This window comes from Tachysurus fulvidraco, chromosome 1 (assembly GCF_022655615.1).
Source record: "Tachysurus fulvidraco isolate hzauxx_2018 chromosome 1, HZAU_PFXX_2.0, whole genome shotgun sequence".
NCBI classification, from domain to species: Eukaryota; Metazoa; Chordata; class Actinopteri; order Siluriformes; family Bagridae; genus Tachysurus; species Tachysurus fulvidraco.
Genome location: NC_062518.1, coordinates 26,707,835 through 26,732,233, shown reverse-complemented (window position 1 = coordinate 26,732,233; position 24,399 = coordinate 26,707,835). Strand labels below are relative to the sequence as shown.

Here is a 24,399-nt window from a genome sequence, read left to right as displayed (position 1 = left end):
GAGTTCCATCAATCAGACAACCAGCAACGTTACAGTGACCGATTCTACTTTCAGATTTTTACAGAGTAAACAAAGGGTAATGGAAGGGTGTCTGTTACGGCCATGACGTGGGTTACTGGGTAACAAGAAGTGTATACTGTACGAGGCCAGAAATTCTCACCAGAGTCCGAAGCCAGCATTCTTCACAGTGGACATGCCAACACTGGATGGAGGTGAGGGGCGCTGTGTAGGAGTCCTGCAAAAGAAATATGTCGATTTTTATTTTATTCGAATTGAAAAAACATTATCATGTACAGCAGATGAACAATTCTAGTACTCGGGTACGCTAAAAAGCACATGTGCCACCCAGAGACACAAAAATCGAGCAGTAACTCAGGGTCTGGGCAGATAATTATCAGAATGGCTCCTTAAACACATGTTTATTCCTTATTAGAAAACCGCACCCTATAATTACTTGAGCGGTGATCAAAGAGGTGGAACAAGCAGGGAGGTCTGTTTTAGTCTACTAGAGCAGCAGGTGGCAGTAGACCTCCACTGATAACCACCGCTGTGAGTCATTAAAAATACAAGGATCCAGCTGGAGGACTGGAGACTTGTAAAGCGTGAATGAAAATGCATAATTGCTCCGGCTTATTCAGAACAACGTGTGATGGGAACAGATGATGGCAAATCACGTCAGTACCACTCGAGTGCTTAGAGCCATCAATACGTACTCTGTCCTCATGGTTTAGAGAAGCAGCTTTGGAAGATGGGAACATGTCAGAAATGTGGCCAGGGGAGAATTAAATAAAATAATACAAATGGGGACAGAAGTGTTAAAAACACTTAAAAACAAACAAACAACAAAAAAAAAACTTGTACAGAGTCACTGTAGCCTTTATATGAAGCATGACTAGGAAATACAATCTCTTAGCAGGCATCACTGTGCTTTTGTTCCTCTCTCGCTTACAGAGAGACATAGGCGCTTTCATACCATGCAGATCAGACACTTGTATCTGTCTCCTCTAAGGATCTGCTTCTCCAGTTCCCGGATGCGAGCCTTCAGTGCTTCCAGTGTGGTGCCTGTGGAGTCCTCTGTGATTCTAGATAGAGAAAAATGAACAAAAAAACCCCCACAAAACTCACGGTCAATCCAACTGCCACACCAAACATATGTAAGACTATCCAATGCAGACCAAAGTTTAAAAGACATAGAAAAAAAAATCTAGGAAATACATTTCAAAACATTTTTTTTTATTTTTAAATTGCGCTGTCATTTTCTAAACATATCCATTTTTCAGATTTTCCCTTAAATCGTATGGAACTCTCTCAGTCAGTCTTCACTATATGATCATTGTTAAGCAGAGTCTGAATCCACTAAACCTCTCTCCTCACCTCTACCTCTCCATCCCCAGACCTGACTACTCATGAATGCCCATGGGCTGGTGAATGTACATTTAACACTGTCGGTAGCATATGAACTCGCGATAACTAAATCGATGTGGGTGCCATTGATTGGGTGACGCCTTGCTTGGTGGGACGTTTATGGTGATCCGCTCATTTTCCAGCCAGATGGAGCGCTGATCTACGGTATCGATCGCTCTGGCGTTCTCTCCGGCACTCTCCCTACGATTAGTGCCTGTTCCGTTCCGCCGCTTTTCCAATAGCGTCGTTTATTACGTGTCTGCGTCAGCCCTCGGTGACGACTCGTCCGGCTTCCACACAAACAAGGTATACAAGATGTGAATCAGGTGAGGGGCGGTAAGAGGGGAAGGAACAATTACAGACTGCAGCTCTTCCACAAGACTAAATGGAAAGAGCGATGCTTATGCAGGTGGAAGGGATCATCGGGTTCCTCGACACCCCTTGAGACCGAGTAGTAGCAATCAAGTCATCAAACAAATGCAGAAATAAAACGTATTCTTGTCTGAAAATGCCTGTTTATAGAAGTGGCCAGTATGCCGCTTATGGTTAAAAACTGCTTGCCGAAAATGATATAAACTGCTAAACAATAATCTCTCAACTTGAATCGATTTCATAATGAGGCTTTCTGGGTTAATTGTGAGAAAAGCAAGGTGAAGATCAGTGAGAACCATATAGGATAAATATAGATATGACAAAATAAGCACATCCCACGATCACCTAGAACATGATGAAGGCAACTACCTATATGCATTGTCAGCAAAAAATAAATATGATTAACGTGTTAAATAAAAACATCAGCTCAAGCTGGGATTGATATTCCAGTCAAGTTTGTGTGATCCCAAAAGGCACGATTATATTAGGTATCTAACAGTCGGTCGTATTTATGTGGCTACTTAAGCAAATCAATCAGCTTTTAAAAACAATATCTTTCTGCTACTGTATACTGTAATAAAAGGGGAGGTTATAAAATGTTCATTGTATTAGCACATGCCTAGCTTGGTCTCCACACTCACTTGGACTGGATGAAGACCTTGAGCAAGGAGAGCCAGCTGTACATCTGGCAGACCGGACAGACTGGTGGTCAGCTACTCGCTACCCTACAATCAGCACAGGGACCATAAAGCTTTAAAACTCCTCTTACTGGTGGGCAGCTTGTAAAAAAGCATTTAGCCTTGATTAGCGTGCTTGCTTATAAAGCAGATAGAGGACTGTGTGTGTGCCGCACTCCATGCCCGCTGTTATCGCTGCGGCTGTGCAGAACTTTTTCCCCCAATAAACTACAACCCCTCTCACACGGGGCCACAACACCATGAATATTCATTAGGATGAGATTTATAGAAAACCGCATTTTAAAATGTCTTTAATTCCTCTGGGCAATAAAAGGTTTTAATCCTTCTTCGTGTGCAGAGAGGTGGAGCAGACGGAGCAGCGAGCGCAACTTTACTGTGAGTGCAGACGCGTGCACGTTCGACGGGTCAGGATGAGCTCACTCAGGTTTGGAAGGAGGAAAAAAAAAAAAAGGTCCCTTACTGCACGTAAGCAAAAACATAAGAGCAGAGACGTTAAACAGGCATTCCTCAGACAATACACTTAACGCAGAGCTACATGACTTATTCCACCATGGTGTTGTTTTGGGCAATAAGGTTTATCTCGGTGCAACGTGTACGTCTGTTCAAAATGTATTCCAACAGGCTTCGATATTATATTCGACAAAAAGACCAAGAACATGAGGCGATTTAGATCGTGTCTGTAATGGGAACGACTTTTTGAACTGGCACAGCAGTGATGCACGGAGACTGTCCACTCTGTATCGTTAGCCCTCAGAAGCGAGTCTGTGGACAGACGAAAATCGACTACTGAAGTCTGGACTGGTTGTTCACTAAAAAACACTTTACAGGGTGCTTGATTTAAAAATAGATCCACTGATGCCAACAGCTTACCTACTGGGAAATGGTGATAACCTTCTGAAGGCTTTGGACGGCGCGAACAAGTTTGCATTTAATGCAGGAGCAGGCCAGTTGTAGAAATCTGAGACACTGGAGGCACAAAATTCATCACATATCCTTGTCTGACCCCTAATCACTCACACACACACACACACACGCTACACAATCCCACCATGTAAAACCAAGCACACTTCCTCCTCGTCTCCCTCTCGTAACCATTCACAACGAATCACTATAACTAAACTCGACAAATCTCATTTTCATTGCAGATTGAAAAGCATGCATCTCACAAACAGTGTAGGGAGGGGGAATTGTTTTTGTGTGTGTGTGTGTGTGTGTGTTCTCTGCTGGAGTGGAATCATTCAGCTCCTTGTCTGGCATCTTTAAAGTGCACTCAGATTAAGGCCCTTCACTTTAGGAAATTGGAAATAACATCATTGCATGGCTTTACCCATATGTTTGAATTTGGAGCTTGAGGCCAGCTCTTAGGATGTGGAGAATTCTGTAACAAAGAAAGTTTTCAGAAATGCGATCTCTTTCCTTTGGTCTTTAAATCGACACAGATTGTTTTATATAAATCTCGATTCTGGGCATATAATCACTTCTATTACTCTAGGAAATGTAGCACAGACCACCCCTCCCCCCCCCAAAAAAAAACAACACCAATTATAGCTGTGCTAAAGGAAAAGCAAAAGCAAGCCCTGATCTTTCTGCTAAACATCCCCCTTCTTATGACCTCTCAGCGCTTGATTAATGACATCATCATCGCGGGGAGTTGTGTGTGCTGCTCCTTCCGTAATGTGATATGGTGTAACAGCTGGTGCGTCGAGACTGAGGAAGCGCTGTGTAGAGACGCTCACTGTCATGGAGATAGATAGATGGGGACAAGCCGCAGCCATAAAGAAATATTGTGGGAGATATTAAATAAACACGTGTGTGTGTGTGTCTCTGGAGCTATGCGCTAAACTAATAGAGAAAGGTTACTAGAGGAAGGCTGCTCTCGGCTTCCTCCTCTGCCTTAACTTCAAACAGCTGAGGTGATTCATACTCCAGCAGGATAAAACACTTAATGCTCCCCCCGAACACGCACGCTCGGTCTAGCTTAAACGTCTAGCTGTTGTGTGTGTGTGTGTGTGTGCACGAAAGAGAGTAAGAGGGTCTCGGTGGAGAAAGTGATGAATCAATCTAAGCTGTCACGCTTCTGCTGCACCACTTAGGAACAGTGTTCTGTCCGTCTTCATCCTCCCACTCACATACCCGCACTCGTCCTCTCTCTCTCTCTCTCTCACACACACACACACACGACTGGAGAACCGTGATCTCGACCACGCTTACTAACACATCCGTTTCCACAGATATTGGCTGTCTGTCATGTTGAACATGCATAATATACAATTTTCCTCCAAAATGCGGAGCTTCAACAGGTCTTCCCGAACGGCAAACACGGTTAAACATGCACTCTGCGACTGTCACAGAAGATGTGCATCAGCCACCCCCCACCAACACACACACACACACGGGAAGGACATGCTTCCAGCGTGCTGATGGGAGAAATCAATTGTGCTGGCTTTGCTCTGCCTATTCACCAGTTCTCAGCTCTGATATTTAATATGAAGCTCGGAGATGGGCAGCCACGCACGGCAGATTGATTCGGCCGTACTGGGCAGCTCTCCCATGAGAAGAGAAGTCGGAACGAGTGAGCAAGACAGGGGGGGGGGGGGGGGGTGTAAAATAACGAGTGGAAAGAAGTGTACGAGTGTAAGGGAGGAAAAATGATGCGTGTATAAGGATACCTAAGCGATCTAATTCGTGGCTCTGTAAGGACTTTGCTTCTCTCTCTCGCTGCCAAGTGGAGGAAATTGCGATTGCAGTTATGGATAAGCTGCAAATAAGTGTGAAGCACATATTATGTTGGGATGAAAATGAACCAAACAGTCCGTATGTGCTGTAATGGGTTAATTACCGTTGTATGGCTTTGCTGGGTTGCTGTGTATCTATAAGCTGGGCAACCATAATGTCAGAATTACCATTACCATTAGGGGCAAGCCGTGGACTAATTATTAGAGAGTTTGACTCGTAACCCTAAGGTTGTGGGTTCGAGTCTCGGGCCGGCCACGACTGAGGTGCCCTTGAGCAAGGCACCAAACCCCCCCAACTGCTCCCCGGGTGCTGTAGCATAATGGCTGCCCACTGCTCCAGGTGTGTGTTCACGGTGTGTGTGTGTGCGTTCACTGCTGTGTGTTCACTGCTGTGTGTGCGCGCACATTGGATGTGTCAAATGCAGAGAACGAATTCTGAGTATGGGTCACCGTACTTAGCCGTATGTCACGTCACGTCATTTTAAAGTATGAATATGATTTTACATATATAGTACTGTGCAAAGGTTTTAGGCAGGTGTGAAAAATGCTGTAAACAAATAATGCTTTCAGAAATATAAATAATGAGTGTTTATTTCTGTCAATTTACAAAATGCAAAGTGAGCAAACAAAAGAAAAATCTAAATCAGATCAATATTTGGTGTTACTAACTTTTTCCTTCAAACCAGCATGAAGTGATGGCACGGCCCCCACAGAGCCCTGATCTCAACATCATCGAGTGTGTCTGGGATTACATGAAGAGACAGAAGGATGTGGGAAAGCCGACATCCACAGAAGATCTGTGGTTAGTTCTCCAAGATGTTTGGAACAACCTACCGGCCGAGTTCCTTTAAAAACTGTGTGCGAGTGTACCTAGAAGCATTGCTGCTGTTTTGAAGGCAAAGGGCGGTCACATTAAATATTGATTTGATTTAGATTTCTCTTTTGTTCATTCACTGCATTTTGTTCATTTATGAAAATAAATGTTTAACACTTCCATTTCTGAAAGCATTCTTTGTTTACAGCATTTTTTCACACCTGCCTAAAACTTTTGCACAGTACTGTATATATTTATATAAATAAAATATAAGAATAATGAAAGATTCGGTTTGTATATTTGATTCATTTTGTCCCCATATATATGATTTAAGAATGTAAAGGATGTAAAGGGACAACACGGAACAAATATACAAATCGAATCTTCCATACACAGACACACACAGTTGTGCTCTGACCCCAATTACCTATGCAGACAGGGTGGCGCTCTCAGCCACCAGCAGAGGGAAATTGTTTTGCGGGTGCACTTGTCGAAGGAATATGGATGAGGACATGGAGATGAGGGTATTAAAGAGGCTGGCCTTTTCACATGAGCCAGGTTATTCAAATTCATCTTGTGCTCTGGGTAGCCTTCTTGCCCACCTAGACCCTCTCTCTCTCTCTCTAAGGAATGGGAAAATGTGGCCAATATCCGATCCAAACTCAAGTCCGTACTCGCTTAGATTATTCCCTACCTACTGTATGCTAGGTGCTGTAAAACTCACTAAAACATCAGCAGCAGACTGAACTCGGGTACGATTGTTGCATGTTTCTCCAAAATCTGTCCATAAACTGATCTCACTGAAGTCTCCCTCTTTTTTTCTAGGCAGGCTCATTTTTAGTCTCCTCCTCCTCCACCACCGCTACTTCACACACACCTCATGCCCCACTACAACTAATAACAGCTGTTGTACGAGCACTGGAAAACTGTTGCATTAGCATTCTCGGGGTATCTCGGTAGTAGGGACAACCCTGGATCGATAGCACAAACTCCTCCCTGTGATCAAGACTGCACTAGAGAAATGAGCACATAAAATGCATCATTTATGACCAATCACCTCTAACACAAACTCATCTCACCCCGAGCTACACCCGCTAGTGGCAGGCCTCAAAGGGACAGGACTGTCCGTGTGTGTGGGTATTTGTACTGAAGGCCACACTTACTTCTCAATCTCACTGTTTTTGCAGGTCCTGGGCACGGTGGATGTCGATGCAGAGCTGGCCTCCTGCTTGCTGCTCTCACCGTTGCTGGTGGATGGCATTTCTGCAGACACACACACACCTCCACGTAATGAGTGAACTGGGGGGGAAAAAAGATTCAGTGACTTACAAACTACACACTACAACATTCATCCACATACAAGTGTGTCTCTTGTTTGAAATGCTTCATGGCTCAGGATTTAGAGCAAAGGCAAACTCCATGAAACTAGAAAAATGGGGATACTCACCATCGCTAGCCCACTTGGAGAACTCCGGCGTTATCCTGTTGGATGGCATGCCTCCGCTGTTAACGGGAACAAAGACATTCGAATCGTTTAAATCACTGAGCTTAACGCAGGAACAGCTTACAAGATGATCGACGTACAATAAACAACAACAACGTTCCAAGACAGAGCGCAGCACGTACTTTAAGACGGCTCCGCGGAGTGCCTCACGTTCTTTGGTCTCCCCTTGGTCCTCTCCGGAACAAGGAATGATATCTGCTTCAGTGTATCTGCACATGCTAGGTTAAAGAAAAACTGTTTTGCACTATCATTACACAGACACGATTCTGTGAATGCCCATAAGTTGAGTGAGATTAGGGAAGGATACTGTGCTTTGCCGTACTCCAGGGTGTCGTCTCCGTCCACGTCCAGGTCGGCGTCGCTGTCGTGGCTCTCTTTTGCGCTGCACATGGCGAAGCCTGTTCCTGTCACAAACACAAACATATTGTGTTTAAACTGTGAATCATGTTTAAGGTGAACATCTCTCTTTGGGCAACAGTTGAATCAGAATCAGTAAGAGCTTTATTGCCAGGCATGTTTTCGCATGTGAGGAATTTGTTTTAGAGACAGAAGCTCCACAGTGTAACAGAAGTATACAATATGCACAATTTGTATGTACAAGTGTGCAATTGTGAAATGTACAATTGAAGTATACAGTACAGTATATTGATATTAGGGTTCCACACAGAAAAAAAAAAGTGCTATTTCGAGCAGCTACCAAACAAAATTCAGCGACTGGAAAAACGTTATTTGTGTGGAAATTTACTTGAAAAGCTAAACGATGCATTATGTTCTTGGATGGCTGTGCACTAAGCAGGATTTGAAGGAAATCTCTTGACTTTGGAGTACGATGTTAGTTTTGCCTCCAGACCATCTGCTTTATTTGCTCTATAAGCAGCAGGTTTTTGATGTTCTTCACAAATTGTATTCATATTAATATCGCGTTTTGACGGGTTGTAGTTGATCTGATCGGTAAAACCGGCCAATATCGTCTGACAAAGACCTCCTTCTTAAATAGCTCCTTAAATATTGGTACTGTGCATCACTTCCTTTATTTTTCTATATCGTCTCTAACTCACTGCATTACGTAATATCTGAACATCAAAGCCATGTGATTCAGCTTTAAACCTACAGTGAGTCCATGTCCACTTTCAGTCCAGTCTTATTATAGAGGCCAGAGCAACATCAATTAAAAGCCAACACAACACACTGATTGGAGGCGACAGGGCTGTGGCTCCACTCTCCAGCGTCCCAGCCGGATTGAGGCACCCGTCACATAGAGAAGCCTGGTGCAGTGGAGCGCAGCACCTGACTGGCACCTCTATAAACCTGGTGATGAGCGTGCACACAAACTCCAGCCGTCACCTTCAGCTCCAGTTAGGACAGGAAAGCTCCCAGAACATCCTGACAGGTTCAAGGGTCCTGGGTGCTGGGCTCTGTGTGTGTGTGTGTGTGTGTGTGTGTGTGTGTGTGTGTGGGGAAAGAGGGGACTGCTGCCTCCTCTCATCCCACTGAGTGATGTTGGCGTGATCTCCATTCTGCGGTGCTGGAGAATGAAAGTACGGAGTGGCAGCAGTAGGGCACATGCCCCCTCCCTCTACAGCTCTCTAAAGGGAGGCCGATGGGACAGAGAGGGGATAAAATGTGCTGCAAAGGCTCCCTATTTTTTTTTTCTCCCTTTAACAACATGGTGACGATCAAATAAAAGGAAGCTTTTAAATTTTATTTGGTCCCTATGGCTGCGCTAGCATATGTGAACATTACCGTAGTTGAATAAATCTCCCTATTCCAACCCCATTGCTTGGTAGGGACCAACACCTTGTAAGAAACCTTCTGTAGACTGCATCTGAAACTGTGGCATGCTTGATTGTGTACAGCTCCACCCAAAATAACCTGCAAATGATGCGGAACTGTTAACGCACTGTGAAGATGTGGGAACAAGCAAATGTGAAAAGGCGAAAACAGACAAATAAATAGATTGTCCTGACCACTAATGGCAGAGAAGCCTGGGGAAGATGTAGCAGGCCATAAAGAGCCAAAAAAAAAATCACTGTTAATCCAATCAATTGATTAAGCTGTGGATCCTGCATGGTTGTTGTTAATGCATGGATCGAGCCATGGCGTAGAAGCACTACAGATCCAGTAGGCAGAAGGCAGAAAGAGCCAGTTTGAAGACAATCGTGTTTAGTATTTTTACTTCCCAATAACCTGGAATTATCAGACACAAATGGCCAAGTGTTATAGACCTTTTGTGAACGTCAGCCTGTACACACACACACACACACAATGATCAGGACACCCTGTAAGCTGCTACTGCAAGGTTATGATGAGTTTAACATCTAACGCACAATCTGTAAGAGCTAAATTATATTTGTTGAGTGAAAATACATAAAGGAAACGTTTCTTTTTGTGGTGACACTTGGAACAGACACACACCATCTATGCATCTATACCACCATCTCACCTATTTAAAAAAAAAAAAGAATAAAAGTTACTCCATTTCCATTTATTTATAGTCTTACCAACATTTCTGCCTCAGCCATTTAATGTTATGAATTTCCGTCAATTTCCCTTCGGTTTACACGTTTGCACGTTTACAAATCTTGGGTTTGCCTAAGAAGCGTGCCAGACCAAACACCACTATGCACACACGAGGCTGCGTGAGCGGTGCAGGCCTCAGTACCTGAGAGGTGTTGGAAGAGTCGCTGGGTTTCTACTAACTGGACCTGGCAGGCAATCTAATCTGTGCTGAAAAGGTCAGTGGCGCTCTAACTGCCTTTCAGCTGCATTATGCACGCTGCCGCCTTGTATTCCTGCTACGACATACCCCCACCCCCCCTCCACGCAACACCCCCCTTTACCCCGGGGGAGAGCATTTTCCTCCCACCCACTCAACACCCCCCCGATCAATGAAACAGCTCGTCCACACATAACATGTAGCTTTATTGGTTAACTCTGTGCTAGTCTACTACTAGCATAGAAGTACGTCAAATAAGCTCTGGAGCGCTACGATAAACACAAACACATGTAAGACAAAGCTCAAATGTCAGTGGCTTAGCCTCATGAATGACACCGGTCGCGTGCATAAAATAAAACATGCTCTTTCTCTGTTCTAGACCGACTCAAATGAATATTCCGTGCTAATCTACATATGTCGTAGCTGACATTCCATGCTAATCTATATATGCCTCTGCAGGAGAAGACAAAAAAAGGGGACTAAAAGGAACAACTAAAAATAACACAGCCTTGCACACAGTCAACCCCTCTCTGTTTGGAGCAGAGGTCAAAGTTCACCTAATCAGAATGGCATTTAGCATGTCCCACTAGAAATAGGGAAGGGGGAGTACAAAGCCCATCTTTAAAGAAATAATTTACAAAGGCTTAAATCGTCCCATGTGCTTTGCGCTAAATCGCTATCTCTCTCAGCACATCTATCCCTCCGTCCTCTGTGACTGCCGTCTCTATCTGTTCATCAGCCTCACAGCTCTCCTAAGCCTGGGACACAGGAGGCCTGGAGCTCCAGCGCCCAAAACTGATCCGCTTCGATTTCTCTCCTCCCTTTCACCTTTTGTTCAGTTGAAAGTGCTTCCCCTTGGCTTTCTTCCTGAACCTTCAGAGAGATAGAGACACTGGAGCCGGAGGTTCTGAGCTGAGGGGCCTCTTATCCCATTGATGGCTCTCTTCATACCCCTCTATCTGCTTTCTCTCCTCCCCATCTTCCTCTCTCGCTCCTCTCTGGAGGGCTGAAGGGATTCCGCCACTTGGGTTTGTTGGCCGCATGAGGACTTTAGCTCAGAGCTTTCAAGGTAAATACAGGGGACTTTCAAGTGTTCTGGAGGCCAATGAGCTCTCTTTCTCTCTCTCTCTCTCTGCATGGCTCCGGCTCTCCATCGCCGTCATTTCAAAGGCTGAAAATCTCCAGCACAGACCCTGAGCTGGTCACATTCCCAATTGATTTCGGCCACACTGGCTGCCTAGCTGGGACTAAGAGTTGATGCTAAGCTGTTTTCCCATCTACCCACGCTCACAGCTTTGTTATTCAGTTCCTTCCACTCGCGATCGAAGCATCTTGCCTCTGTTAAGAGCACTGAAGTTTACAAAAGGCCCCTAAGGAGAAGGAGAGGCTCTTCACAAAGGGTGTCCGTGAGGATAAAGCGGTATTGGGGTTTAGATGCTGAGGTAAACAAAGCACAATCCGTGCACCGTAACTAAGCTGTGCATGTTTTAAAAGCGTCACTCAGAGCTGGCTTTTGAACTACGTGAACGCTATACTGAACACTACAAGAAACCACCTAACTTAAGTGATGAGAGGATAAGAGTAACGAACTACTCCTGAGTTAGAAACCCATCACGAGTGGTGAATTTTTTATGAACTAAGCTGGATTCTTTAAAAACTTTCTAAGACTGAAAGCGTAGACTCGGCCCGGGCAGTAAAGTGTGCGTGTGGCTCCTTTTCCCAGGTGAGCAGAGGTAGGCTGGGAGCTATAATTGCATGGCTGCACAATGTTGTACTCTGCAGGTCACTGCTCCATTTCTCTCCCACAGTGCCGTGTGGGTCAATCGCACAGCCGAACGCGCTTTCTAACGGCTCTTTACTAAGCTTAACAGACCCTGCCACAGCTGACTGAGCAAGGCCATCAAGTTTAAAGCAACACAATTTTATTATATATATTAAAATTTATTAGGATTTTTTTTTATTTTTAAACAGCATGTTCTATGTTCAAAATACACATTTGAACATAAATAAGAATAAGAGACTCTTTAATGCTCATTAGAGATACTAGGATGGCAGTGTTTTTGTATTTTTGTTGACCAAATCTGAAACCAAAAACTTGAGTCCACGTAATTTTTTTTTTTAAATCAACAAATTCGTACTGATGTGATCTGATGATGGTACGCAAAACACTAATTCGGCGACCTAGTCAAGCTTTCACGGACCTGAACTTCCACTGGTGTAAAAGACATGATGTACAGAACTCTTTGGATGGATATTTATCTCGTAGAAGATAAAGGGCTAAAATCTCAGTGCTTACCTCTGAAGCCTCCCTCCAGCAGAGAAGTCGCTCGGATCCTCTTCTGGCCGCACCACTCGTACTCTTCGAAGCGGGTGCCGTTCTCGCCTTCCATATCTGCCTGGTCGTCCTCTATGCCGCCTTCCCTCTAAGAAAAACAAAACCGTGAGAAAAACGTCCGGTATACATTCCATAATAAAAGTTTCTTGCTTTATTTCTTCGAATATCTATTCGATCTGAGGTGAATAAGAGGCGAAACACATGCAGTGCACCAAACCCTAACACCAAGAGTGCATTAGTAATGCTAGAGCTACTGGATTAGAGACGAATGGATGGGTAGGTGCTACATCCTGAACCACTTGATATTGGGGTGGTGTGGGAGAAGCTACCAAACACAGTACACCCACTTTAAGAAAAGAAAAGGTGAAGATCTCTTAAGCGGGTTCAGGAAGCCACCCTCACCAAGCCGTTCGTACGTTCTACATGAGTAAGTAGTGCAGAAAGAAGACGACTCCTTTCAGGAAAGAATGATTGCCGTACGACTTCCCCTGGACACGGTCATGTGACTGCTACTTCGTGTATAGTTTGAATCAGACGTGATGCTTTTGAGAGGCTTTTCGGAGCTTGTGGAATATTGTTGCAGAAGTTGACGTCCAGGGAAAGGAGCAGGCAAGGAAGAGACAGCGTGAACTCTAAAGATTCAGAGGCTCTGCAAGGCCCGGGTTTGAGAGGCTACCTTTAACAGACACTCTTCCACATGCTTATTCATTTCCTCAACTGTTCCTTCCAGCGGAGCGCTGCACAGCGGACATACCTGTCCATCCTCTGGCTTCCGTCGCTTCAGCTTGCCGATCCGAGCTGCGAGAGACAGAAAGGAGAGTGCGGTTATCATCAAATTATCTTGTGCTTTTAGTAGACTAGATCAAACAGCCGAGTTACAAACAATTGCGGGATCACGGGCAATATGCATAATTGTGTTATGATGTGGAATAGTTTGGATCCCTCAAAGAAGCCAAACCGACAAGAGCTCTGAGGTCAAACTAGGAGGCTCCCTGAGCAGATCTGATCAAATCTGTTTAACTGAGGCTGGTCATGCTAAAGAGCTGGTGGTGCAGACCCTGATAACATGCCATGCCACTCATCTGTGTGACGCATGCAGGAGGAAGGGGGGTGGGAGGTGGGGTGGGGTGGGGAGAGCTTCTCTACCGGCGCGCGTGTAATTAGAAATTTAACGTAGCAGAACAGAGCCCATTGCGCCGTAAGTCTCTGTCGCTTTTCCTTAACTGCAAATGGCGTGTGGGGACATTAATTTTTAGGTGGCTGTGATTGCCAGAGAGGTTGAGGGAGACTTGAGGGGAAAAAGAGAAAGCATGTGTGATGTGAGAGAGAGAGAGCAAGAGAGAGAGCGAGAGAGAGAATGAGATGAGCAAGATATGGTCTCCACCTCAGTCTTGCAGCGGACGGTAATAGAGGGGGCCGCTGGGCATCATTAAACAGGAAGAAAAAGAGGCAGATTAATTAGGAAGGGCAGGAGTTTTCCCAGCTAGCGTTTCAGATGAGAGGTGAAATATGGCATGAGGGCCTACGGTTTAAATAAAGACAGCTCCATTAGCCACTACACAGCTGGGCTAGGAGGAGTGTGTGAGATTGGGGGAATTCTCACCGTCGTGTAGGCAGTAGGGAGCTAGGGGCACATCTCGGGGCACATCCTTGCCGTAACGCCTGCGCCAGCAGAGGTCACCGACTGTTGACATATCAAGAAGCGAAGGGTTAAAGAGATCCTCTGCTCGGGCAGGCGCTACAGACAAGGGAACTGCACAGAAACACGTACAAGACAGGACCAGCTTCACCTAATCGCTACTTCACACACATAAGGAACAACCAGACATGCTGAAATACTGCTAGAGAGAAGCTAGTGGAGAACACTGATCTAATCAGGAATAGAATTTTTGACTTCCTGTAAGGTAAGCTTGAACTGAGCAATTGAGGGTTAAGGGCCTTGTTCAGGGGCCCAGCAGTGGCAGCTTGGTGAACCTTGGATTCGAACTCATGACCTTCCGATCAGTAGTCCAATGCCTTAACCACTCAGCTACCACCTCCCATTTTAACACAAAAAGCTCCAGATTTCTAGGTTGCTCCTGTCTTTTTATAATCGTGATTATATACAACAATCATGTGACTAAGAGAGATGCAAAGCTAAACCCATGTATTTATTGATATGCATGCAAGTCATACACAATGCAGCCAAAATGAAGGATTTAAAATGAAGGAAAAAAAAGAAAAAAAAAAGATAGTGAGGTAAAATAAGGTTGTTCCTAAACAGTTTTATATTTATTGTAAAATCACCATGACCACCATTGTAGATATTATTACCAGGAATCCCAATCTCATAGTCTAGAACTGGTTCGGTGATCTAACGGACTTCTGCTCTATACTGGCGTTTGATTCAAACTACAACTGAATGAAATAAAATGCTTGTATTTAAGCGGCTTTCGTTGACATGAACGATGAATTAGGATGAACTGCAGATATTAAAGTGTTAGTGTAAAACCTCTCAGTAATGTATGTATCTACGTAGGATAAGTGATTTCCTCTTTCCAGGAGGAGACTGAATGCATGTCACTATTGTCTAGAAATGAAGTGTTTGGCTGAATAAACAAGAGAAGCGACAACTTATGTAACGGAAATGCGTCTAGTTTGTTTACCTGGTGTTCTTACAACTGATATTTGGATCAAAACACATTTTTGTTGGCTTACAACCACGACAACAATCTCACCAATTATTATACACACTAATGTGTATTTTTGTGCGCTTATTAATAAGTACAGTTACAAGATTTATTATCATGTTTTCTTTATGTAAACTTTTTTAAAGTTTTTTTTATTCTTGAACTCAGAAATATGATGAAACTGGTAATAGTGGAGTGTGTAGCTTTAATATAGTGTGTGTATGTCAGTCATAAAATTAAAGACAGCTTCCTAATACAATGTAGGTTCCCCTTGTGCCACCAAAACAGTTCAGACCGGTCATAGCAGGGACTCCACAAGACCTCTGACAGTGTGCTGTGGTATCTGACACCAATACCCCTTTTCCACTGAGGCAGTTTGTGTGCTGGTTCGGAGCCAGAGCCTAATTTAGAACCAGTTCTTTTTTTTTGACAGCCAAAGCACCGGTTCTGTACCAGGAAAAGTGGTTCTTAAGTAGCACCATAACATTGCTGGTCTAGACATAAGAACTGCTTGCATCAGGGGCTGTGGGCAGGGATACTGTTAGCGCATTTGATAATGTACCTTAAATATACTAATGTTTAATAAACTTTTACTTACACTTTTTTATGAACAGTTATCAGCACACATGATAGTAGGTAGCTACATGCTAAGGCTAACTTTTTTTGTGTTAATGATACAATAATGTTATGTATTTTCTCGATTACGAGCTCCGTTAATACAAATTACACGGAGCTGCACGTACACGTTGGATTCGCCACGTTTGGATGCTTATGTAGGTTCACAAAGACATGAGCATTAACAGTAAAGCAACATCCACCATTGTTGTTGTGTTTGTGTTTGCTGCTGCTGCGCTAAAGTTGCTGCGCTGGGTAACGTGACACGTATACAGTAACGTCAGACTCGGCTCTGTGATGGCTCTCTAACCAATGGAAAGGCAAACCGGTTCTTAGAAGGATCGCCAGTGGAACCAACTTCAAACCAGCACCAGCTCTGAACAAGAATCTGGTTCTTTCTGGTAGAAAGGAGGCAAAAGATGTTAGGAGCAGATCCTTTAAGAACTGTACGTTACAGGGTGAGGACGCCAAACCCCCCTATATTGTGCACCTACAATGGCCAAGTGAGCGTCAGAACTCGAACACGGAGCAGTGGCTGAAGCTGGTCCGATAGCTGGGAGCGTGTGCGTCCATTAACTGGAAAGAAGAAGAAAAAACGGCCCCAGGATGCACTAGAAGAAAAAGGCTAGCCAGCAAAGGTAGTGTGATGCTCTGGCATTGGTGTGGATATTACACTGACCAGTAGACCAGAACACCCCTACAATGCAAAGGTGTTCCCTAATGACAGTAAATAAAGAACCCTGTCACACTGCAAAACGTTCAGGAATCATTTTCAGGAACGTGACAAAATGGGCAAGGTGTTGATTCGGCCTCCAAATTCCTCAAATCTGATCAAAGACAAGTTCTGAAGTAAACAAGTCCACCCATATGGCTGCGAAAGCCTTGGTACCAGACACAAAGAGCTCTGAAGGTGTGCTGTGAAGTCCATGCATTGAAGGGTCGGAGCTATTTAGGTGACACAATAATGACCTAGAAAACATTAGGCATTCGGTTTTAACCTTACTGACCTGTGTGTGTGTAAATGATGTAACAACTATTCCATTAGAAATATTCAGCTCAGTATGTATGTGTTACTAAAGGGGTCGATTAACATTAACATTAATCCCAATACCATGTTACTGAGTTTGTCTCTTATTTCTACAGTTCAATAAACTCCTCAGCTGAAGTCCACATGAAAATTAGTACTCAAGGTAATTAGTGTATGGGAGCTAATGGACTGCTGGAATATACATCATTCATCTGATATGTTAATTAGGTGACAGCAGCATAACTCGAGGTCTTAATGTAAACATTACGTACCATTCAGTCGTGTTTGTCTGTTTGCTCGCACTCGCAAAAAAGTCTGCAGGAGAGAGAGAGAGAGAGAGAGAGAGAGAGAGAGAGAGAGACACACACACACACACACAGAGAGAGACAGACACACACACACAGAGAGAGACAGACAGACACACACACACACACACACACAGAGAAAGAGAAACACACAGAGAGAGAGAGAGAGAGAGAGAGAGAGACACAGACAGACACACACACACACACACACACACACACAGAGAGAGACACACACACAGAGAGAGAGAGAGAGAGAGAGAGAGAGACACACAGACAGACACACACACACACACACACACAGAGAGAGAGAGAGACACACACACACACACAAAGAGAAAGAGAAACACACACACACAGAGAGAGAGAGAGAGAGAGAGAGAGAGAGAAACACAAAGAGAGAGAGGAAGAAAAACACAGCAGTTAAAACAGAGTGTAAACATTGTTAATGACTCCCACACTAGAGCTCATGATGGCACACACCGGATTATGCTACACCGGATTATGCTACACCGGATTATGCTACACCGGATTGTGCTACACCGGATTGTGCTACACCGGATTGTGCTACACCGGATTGTGCTACACCGGATTGTGCTACATAATTAACACCAGACTGAACACCTACTTGTCTTTTGCCACTTGTTTTCTCCTCCTCTTCCATTACTACCGCTCCAGCGATAAAGCCCAAAAACGCATGTCGCTAAATGAATGACGAGGTGTGTGTCATTCCTCAGGAGCCGGTAAAGGCCTGTATTTTTATTTAAAAAGGATGGGAACGGATTGGGAAAATATTACTATAGTAACAGGAGGCTCTATTCAGCGAACAAGCGCCATTTTGCCCTGAATCACGTGACCTGCGCGCGTCACAGTCAAAGGTCGGACGACGCAGATGTGAGGTTCTGGCGCGTGCCGCTAGGGGGAGACAAAGCGCGAATCTACTGGGTTTAATAGCGTGGTAAATAAAGATTCATTAATGAAACTGATATATAATATAATATAATATAATATAATATAATATAATATAATATAATATAATATAATATAATATATAATAATTCTCTGGTGTTGGTGCATCATGATGATAAACACTTAAGAGACCAATTTGAAAGAAACTTCATATATTAAAAGAATATTATAATGTAAAAGCAACCAGTCTTAACATTTTTACAGAAGTATTATATAACATATTAGTATTATTATAAACAGTTTTACTTCTATAATAATTGGAAACAGGAACCAGCGTTGGATTCTGCATTCATTTAAAGGCTAATTAGAAATTCATTTATGAGGGTTAGTTTAGGTTTCATTGATTTGATCTCTATTTAGATAATGCACTGTGTTAAAATGTTGAAATGACATGTTTAGGAATTACATACATCCGAAACACTTTACTGTGTATATTTGCTGTATTCTCTAAATTTGTATATCATCATCATCATCATCATCATCATCATCATCATCATCATCATTATTAAACCCCTAGATGATTTTAAAAAGAACCATCTAACTTGGATTAAAAAACCCACTGGGTTGTTTTAACTGAACCCTTTAAAATAATTTTACATAAAGGACCATTTTGGGATTCCATATATGAAGCAAGTGATAGAACGATTTTATTGGTTTTTTTTCCAAGTATTATATAGAATCATTTCTTTATTAATATTTTTTCTCATCTAGAGCAGAATAATGCATCACCATAATGAAAATATGGTTGTCCACATACTTAGATTTACCTTTAATTGACTGTAGTTTTGTTTGTGGTTTAATAAGAATCTAGTCAAAAGCATATTCAGGGGCTTTATTACTTCAACCTCATGAACAGGCCTTATTTATCTGGCCACATTCTCACAGAGAATGAAGATCCCCTCTCAGTTTGAGGGTGAGACTCAGTCGAGGTGATGCCCGATTTCATAGAAGAAGGCAAGAAACAAACATTTCAAGGACATCGGCATGGCGGGATGGCATGTGGAGGCCAGTGGAGATTAGCCCTGGGGTTAAACCATGCATGATTACATATCAGAGCAGGGCACACATTACAGCCTGAGCAAATCTGCAGCTGGAGATTGGGAGTGGAGATCTCTGTCCCTGTTAATGTGGCCAGCAGTCAGATCCATCCAGGGATAAGATGGAGGATATTATGAGAGGAGGAAATGGCAAAGCGCATGTATACACAGCAGCAGCACATATATCTAATCTATCCTTAGTTTGACATTGCACTTAATTGGCCTTTAATCTACAAGATCTTTGCTTTTGTTTTGGTAAGGAGCAGTTGTCATTCCCTTAAGCTTCCCTGAAGCCATAAATCTAACTTAAATAAATGGGTTCATATATCCGTGAGTGTGTAAAAGCACTGCTTTGATTGTGTATGTCATTGCTATTCTTTGAACAGCACCTCTATGTGTGTGTGTGTTGTGTGTGTGTGTGTGTGTTTAAGGTTCTTTGCTTGGCTCACCTGGTATCTGTCAGAATGGTGCGGGTCGTCAGAGGACAGCGGTGAGATTACTGGAGACTCTCCCTCACGCTTGATGTGCACTGACAACAGGAGAGACTGAGGAAAGAAAGAGACATTGAGAGATGAACAGTCTGCAGTCGCACACAGGATAAATATGTCACCCCCATCATTTCTGAAGTGACGCTCCATGCTATAGAACCAGTTTTAAGGGCACTAGCTTTAGGCAAGCCAGAAAGCTATAAAGATGCCACACTAGGTAGCATCATAGGATCCACTTGGTCGACAATTCTCTCAGATAAAAACGAAGAAGGAAAAAAAAAGCTAGCATTTTCATTTGTTCTATGGCAGGAACGTAAACTTGGCTTTCTTTACTGGGAGTCTTGATCTCTGGCTAGCCTTTTATGAGCCCGCTATAAAATATTTGTATTTACAATCCTCTCCAATTAATCAAAGTGAGCGGAGGGGTAGCGGCTTTAGTGGGTGACAACTGTAATCTAATATTAATATGTGAAAAATGGCAGGCTCGCTCCACGGGGACAGTAAATTAGACATTATGCATGGCTTCTTATGCTTTTGAATTGCAAGGTCAGGAAACAATTTATTTGCCAACTCAAAGCCTTTGGAGCTTAGGGAATATTGGAAGAGAGGTAGACAGAGAAAGAGAGAGAATTAATGTGCGTATATGTGTGTGTAAACCATTTATGTGGCTGTGCAGTATATTGAGGATGAGAAATGGAACAGCTGCCTTGCAATATAGAAATTTTTAATCCTTCGGAGCTAGCAGTGCAGGAATAGCTGCAAATAATGACATCTGAACAGGACATCAGTTGCTGTTTTGCTTTAAGACCGATTAGAGTTGTTCATTTCATGCCGATGGGAAAGGAGGAATTTGGCGATGGACTTGGTCTCTGACCCACTGGATTAGTGCCAGCCTGGGCTGGCATGGAGTCGCTATGGCAATGGGCGCTCAAGAGGAGTGTGAAAAGCAGATCGGGCCAGAACGGGGTTAATCCCCTTTAGAACTGGCATGCCAAGCCCTATCCTTCAGCTAGCATGGACCCCTAGTCCCAGTTGGCCTCTTCATTTTCCACACACTGCCGAGGAATACTAAACGCTAGCTGTGGAATGCTTGGTCACGTCTGCGCTCTACCCCTCGCCCACTTTCTTGCCCACTTTTTCTCAGGCGCCCGTTTTTGCATAAGCATGGGTCGGAACCTCATTTCCCTTTGCCGCTGGCACAGGTCTCATCCAGACTGGAATAATGATGTGAATTGCTTTTATAAGCCCCATCGATCAAAATCATTGCACTGTTTAAAGGTTTCTTCCTCCAGATAAGACCGTTCTCTAAGCTGGCATTTGAAAAGAGATATAATGTAAAATAGAGCTCAGTGAGCTCAAAGTGTCAGTTTTACATGTATGGCTTGATGTTAGTTTAAGTTGATATTAAAAGCCCTATCTAATCGTTTACGTGTGACATGTGAACCAGCAAATCTCTTTTACAGAAGTCGGCGATAAGAGCACACTTTTGTGCCAATTGGGCCTGCATATTTGGCAAGTCTCCAGTGATATGAAATGTCATATCTCTCCTTCTTTTTCTCCTTTATCTCACTTTCACTCTTTCCCTTTTCTCTCCCTCTCCCTACCGTGTCAATAACATACTGATATATGAAGAGTAGCTTTAGAAAAACAGAACAAATTCCGAGTCAAAGATAAGACCATGTACGATCCTCTCTCTTCGTCTTAAGACTGAGGAGAACAACAAACCCTCACTGGGAATAGTTTGTTAATGAGGCCAAGCAGGAAAACATCTTAAGCTCTCAATTTTTTCATAAATACATTACTGCAGGAAATAAAGGAGCATAATTCCATAATTCCTCCTCGCTCTTCGTACTGCTTAATAGAATGGAGATGAGCTCTTATTGCTGTTAACGGCATTTAAACCAAAAACACCACCTTACCTTGGGCGTGCCAGGCGCTGTGCTGAGATCCTTCGGTGATGGGTTCTTACTGCAGAAAGAAGAAAAGCATTGGGGAAAAGAAAATCACTGAATAGGGCCTAAAATATGACAAAATGGCATTCAGCAACAACATGAAACCAAACTTTGACTGCTACAGATTAGGCCCTAGCTGTGAAGATCTCTTGAACATTTCCTAATATTTGTTTCAAAGTGTATTGTACAGTACTTTTTAGAGGCTGGTTTTGTGTAACCTGCATCGGCGCTCACTTCCGCTCGGGATCAAGTCTCTGAGGCGCCTCGCTTACAACTCAAATAAGCATTTAAAAGGACAGCTGAGACAAAAGTCCACGAAGAAACACAAATCACAGTTTTAATCATGTGGAGATGAAAAAAATGGCGTTTCGCTGCTGTAGCCGTGCCCTCTGTGCCACTCAATCCTGGCAGCCCAGGGCCATCCTGTATTTGAAACAATTACTGTCCAAAAGTACCTCGGCTAAGCAGATTTGGGTTATAATTTTTTTATTGAAGTAATCATTCTCATGGATGTGCTCATCCAGTCGTTCTTACCCGACTCTCTCTCTGTCTTTCTCTCTGTCTCACTCGCTCTCGAACACAAACACACACACACAGAGTTTGGCTGAGGCAGGAGGAAATAAATGATTTTGCCATTATTTGATTTGTCAGTGAAGCGCCTTGGGCACTTAGGACTTTGAAATATGTCGAGGACAATGCGCCGGCTTGTAAACATTGTATTAAGGAGGCAGAAAGGAGCGGAGGGGAGTAGGGGAGGTGAAGAGGCATAAGCACCCCCCCCCCCCCCAAGTGCGGCCTGCCGGGGAGGGTTCGGGGGGGGCTACATTGAATCACCGCCTCGTGGACACAGCCGATTGAAGATGACTGATTAGAAAGCAGGAAATATTAAACGAGCTGGCTAAAGCATCCACTGACAATAGGGAGAGACACATCAAATCAGATCTCTGCCTGAAACATTAATATCTTTTATTCTATCTTCTCTTTCTCATCTCTCTGTCTCGTATACACCTGCACACACGAAAATCTCTCTTTTTTCTTATTTGGGATATATTTTTCTTCCATCCTTGTAGTCAGTTATTCATATTATATTCTTCTCTCTCTCTCTCTCTCTCTCTATATATATATATATATATATATATATATATATATATATATATATATATATATATATATATATATAATACACAGAAATACAACACTATAGTGACCCTAACATCCACTTTCTTGAACTAGTGCCGTAATGCCTGTGTCCGGCTGAGGTATATCTAATGCTGAGAAATGATGAGGTCAGCTGCACTGACAGAGGGGAAAACGTCACCCATGTCATATCGCTTTGTGTCCCTCGTTCGCTGCCGAAGCACCGAAATTTAATCTGCCCTAGCTCCTAATCCCAAAACCCGATTTGGCATGTCTACTCATCTCTGCCACTTACAACCAGAGAAAGAGGAGCACTAAGCAAAGTGGTATGGATGTGAGCAAAGAAGTGTAAGAAATAAAGAAGGGATTCAGAAATCGAATATATTTAACATGCTGTACTGGTTAGCAAAAAAAAGGAGAATTAGAGCTAACTACCATGAATGGCAGGTGAGGGTGGAGTCAGTAGTTAGCCCCACCCTCATGCAGGTAATAAGCTTCATGCCTGCCTCTTGGGCAGTTAACGTGATTGATCTTACAAGACCCGAGCAAAGAGATAGAGAGAGAGAGACGGAGAGAGGAAGTGTAAGAGACAACACAAATCAGGACAGGGCCTTGAAGGAGGATGAATTGCCCCATCGGAGGCACTGCACTGGTTGTGAGATAATAAACACACTCCCCCGGTGTCATAAATCCACCACTATGGCACAATGGATCTCACTGGCCCTTACTCACGCCCATACACACACACACACACACACACACACACACACACACACACACACACACACACACACACACACACAATGTAAGTGTACCACACCAGCAAGCTCAAAATCATAGTAAAACGGATTTTCAAGACTTTTCAGTTTGTCCCATTGGAGGTATCCTTAAACCGGCCTTTCACTGTACAACCTTTACCTCACAAACCTCATGCTGTAAAAGCTTCCACTGTTAAACACTAGTGAGACTAGTCACCACAGGAAGCTCGCAGATTGTGCAGTTTATGATCCGAAACTTCAAAATAAATGGTAAAGACGTAGAAAGTAGTCACACAGGATGCTGTGTCTGTGTTTAATTAGTTCCATTTATTTCAACCAGATTTTTTTTTTTAAATGTCGCTGCATAATCTCTACATCATTCTAATATATATATATATATATATATAAAAATATATAAAAAATATACAAACAAACAAACAAACAAATAAAAACAGCCAAATCCTGGCTTTTAGGTTAGACTAGGGTTTGAGAAGCTAAAACAGCTGAACTAAACAAAAAAATGAAGTGAATACTACAGTTTTTTTTTGTTCCAGCATCATATAATGCCTTGTAATATAATTCATTAACGATTCCAAATTTTGAGATCTAGACTTTAATTGGTGCCACAGATAATCTCGTTATCTGTCTCCTCTCTACAAAAAGATTTCACTGCTTCATACGCTCGTAAGTGTTTCTTTTCTGGCAAAAGTGGTTCTAAAGCGACTCCAGAAAAGACAGCACGGATGCTTAACTCTTCAAACTATTTAGTACATCATGCAGGGTCTTTTAATCTTTGCTCCATTGTATTGATTTGATGACTTTGTGTATCTACAGTAAAAGGCAACTTTACAGACACAACAAGGGCAT

At 43.2% G+C, this 24,399-nt stretch overlaps 1 protein-coding gene and 1 long non-coding RNA gene across 18 annotated transcripts in view; one reads left to right on the top strand and one right to left on the bottom strand.

Annotated features, from left to right (window-relative positions):
* The window catches only part of rnf220a (ring finger protein 220a), a 117,076-nt gene that overhangs the window by 3,614 nt on the left and 89,063 nt on the right, over window positions 1–24,399 (bottom strand). For 2 of the 17 annotated variants that reach the window (XM_047815528.1, XM_047815535.1), the window contains 13 exons: window positions 21,605–21,653; window positions 19,647–19,742; window positions 17,162–17,204; window positions 14,182–14,262; window positions 13,255–13,376; window positions 12,540–12,666; window positions 7,835–7,931; window positions 7,650–7,742; window positions 7,471–7,526; window positions 7,187–7,322; window positions 3,345–3,440; window positions 974–1,082; window positions 161–235 (listed from right to left, as the gene is read on the bottom strand). In XM_047815528.1, the coding sequence (XP_047671484.1) occupies window positions 161–235; window positions 974–1,082; window positions 3,345–3,440; window positions 7,187–7,322; window positions 7,471–7,526; window positions 7,650–7,742; window positions 7,835–7,931; window positions 12,540–12,666; window positions 13,255–13,376; window positions 14,182–14,262; window positions 17,162–17,204; window positions 19,647–19,742; window positions 21,605–21,653 (1,180 nt within the window). Of the gene's footprint in view, window positions 1–160; window positions 236–973; window positions 1,083–3,344; window positions 3,441–7,186; window positions 7,323–7,470; window positions 7,527–7,649; window positions 7,743–7,834; window positions 7,932–12,539; window positions 12,667–13,254; window positions 13,377–14,181; window positions 14,263–17,161; window positions 17,205–17,819; window positions 18,037–19,646; window positions 19,743–21,604; window positions 21,654–24,399 lie in introns of those variants that run through there. The other 15 variants (XM_027169304.2, XM_027169309.2, XM_027169308.2 and 12 more) reach the window with 13 other exon arrangements.
* Window positions 18,034–21,111, top strand: LOC125142573. Its single transcript, XR_007142018.1, has 2 exons — window positions 18,034–18,149; window positions 19,629–21,111. It is a non-coding gene; the product is annotated as an uncharacterized LOC125142573 (long non-coding RNA).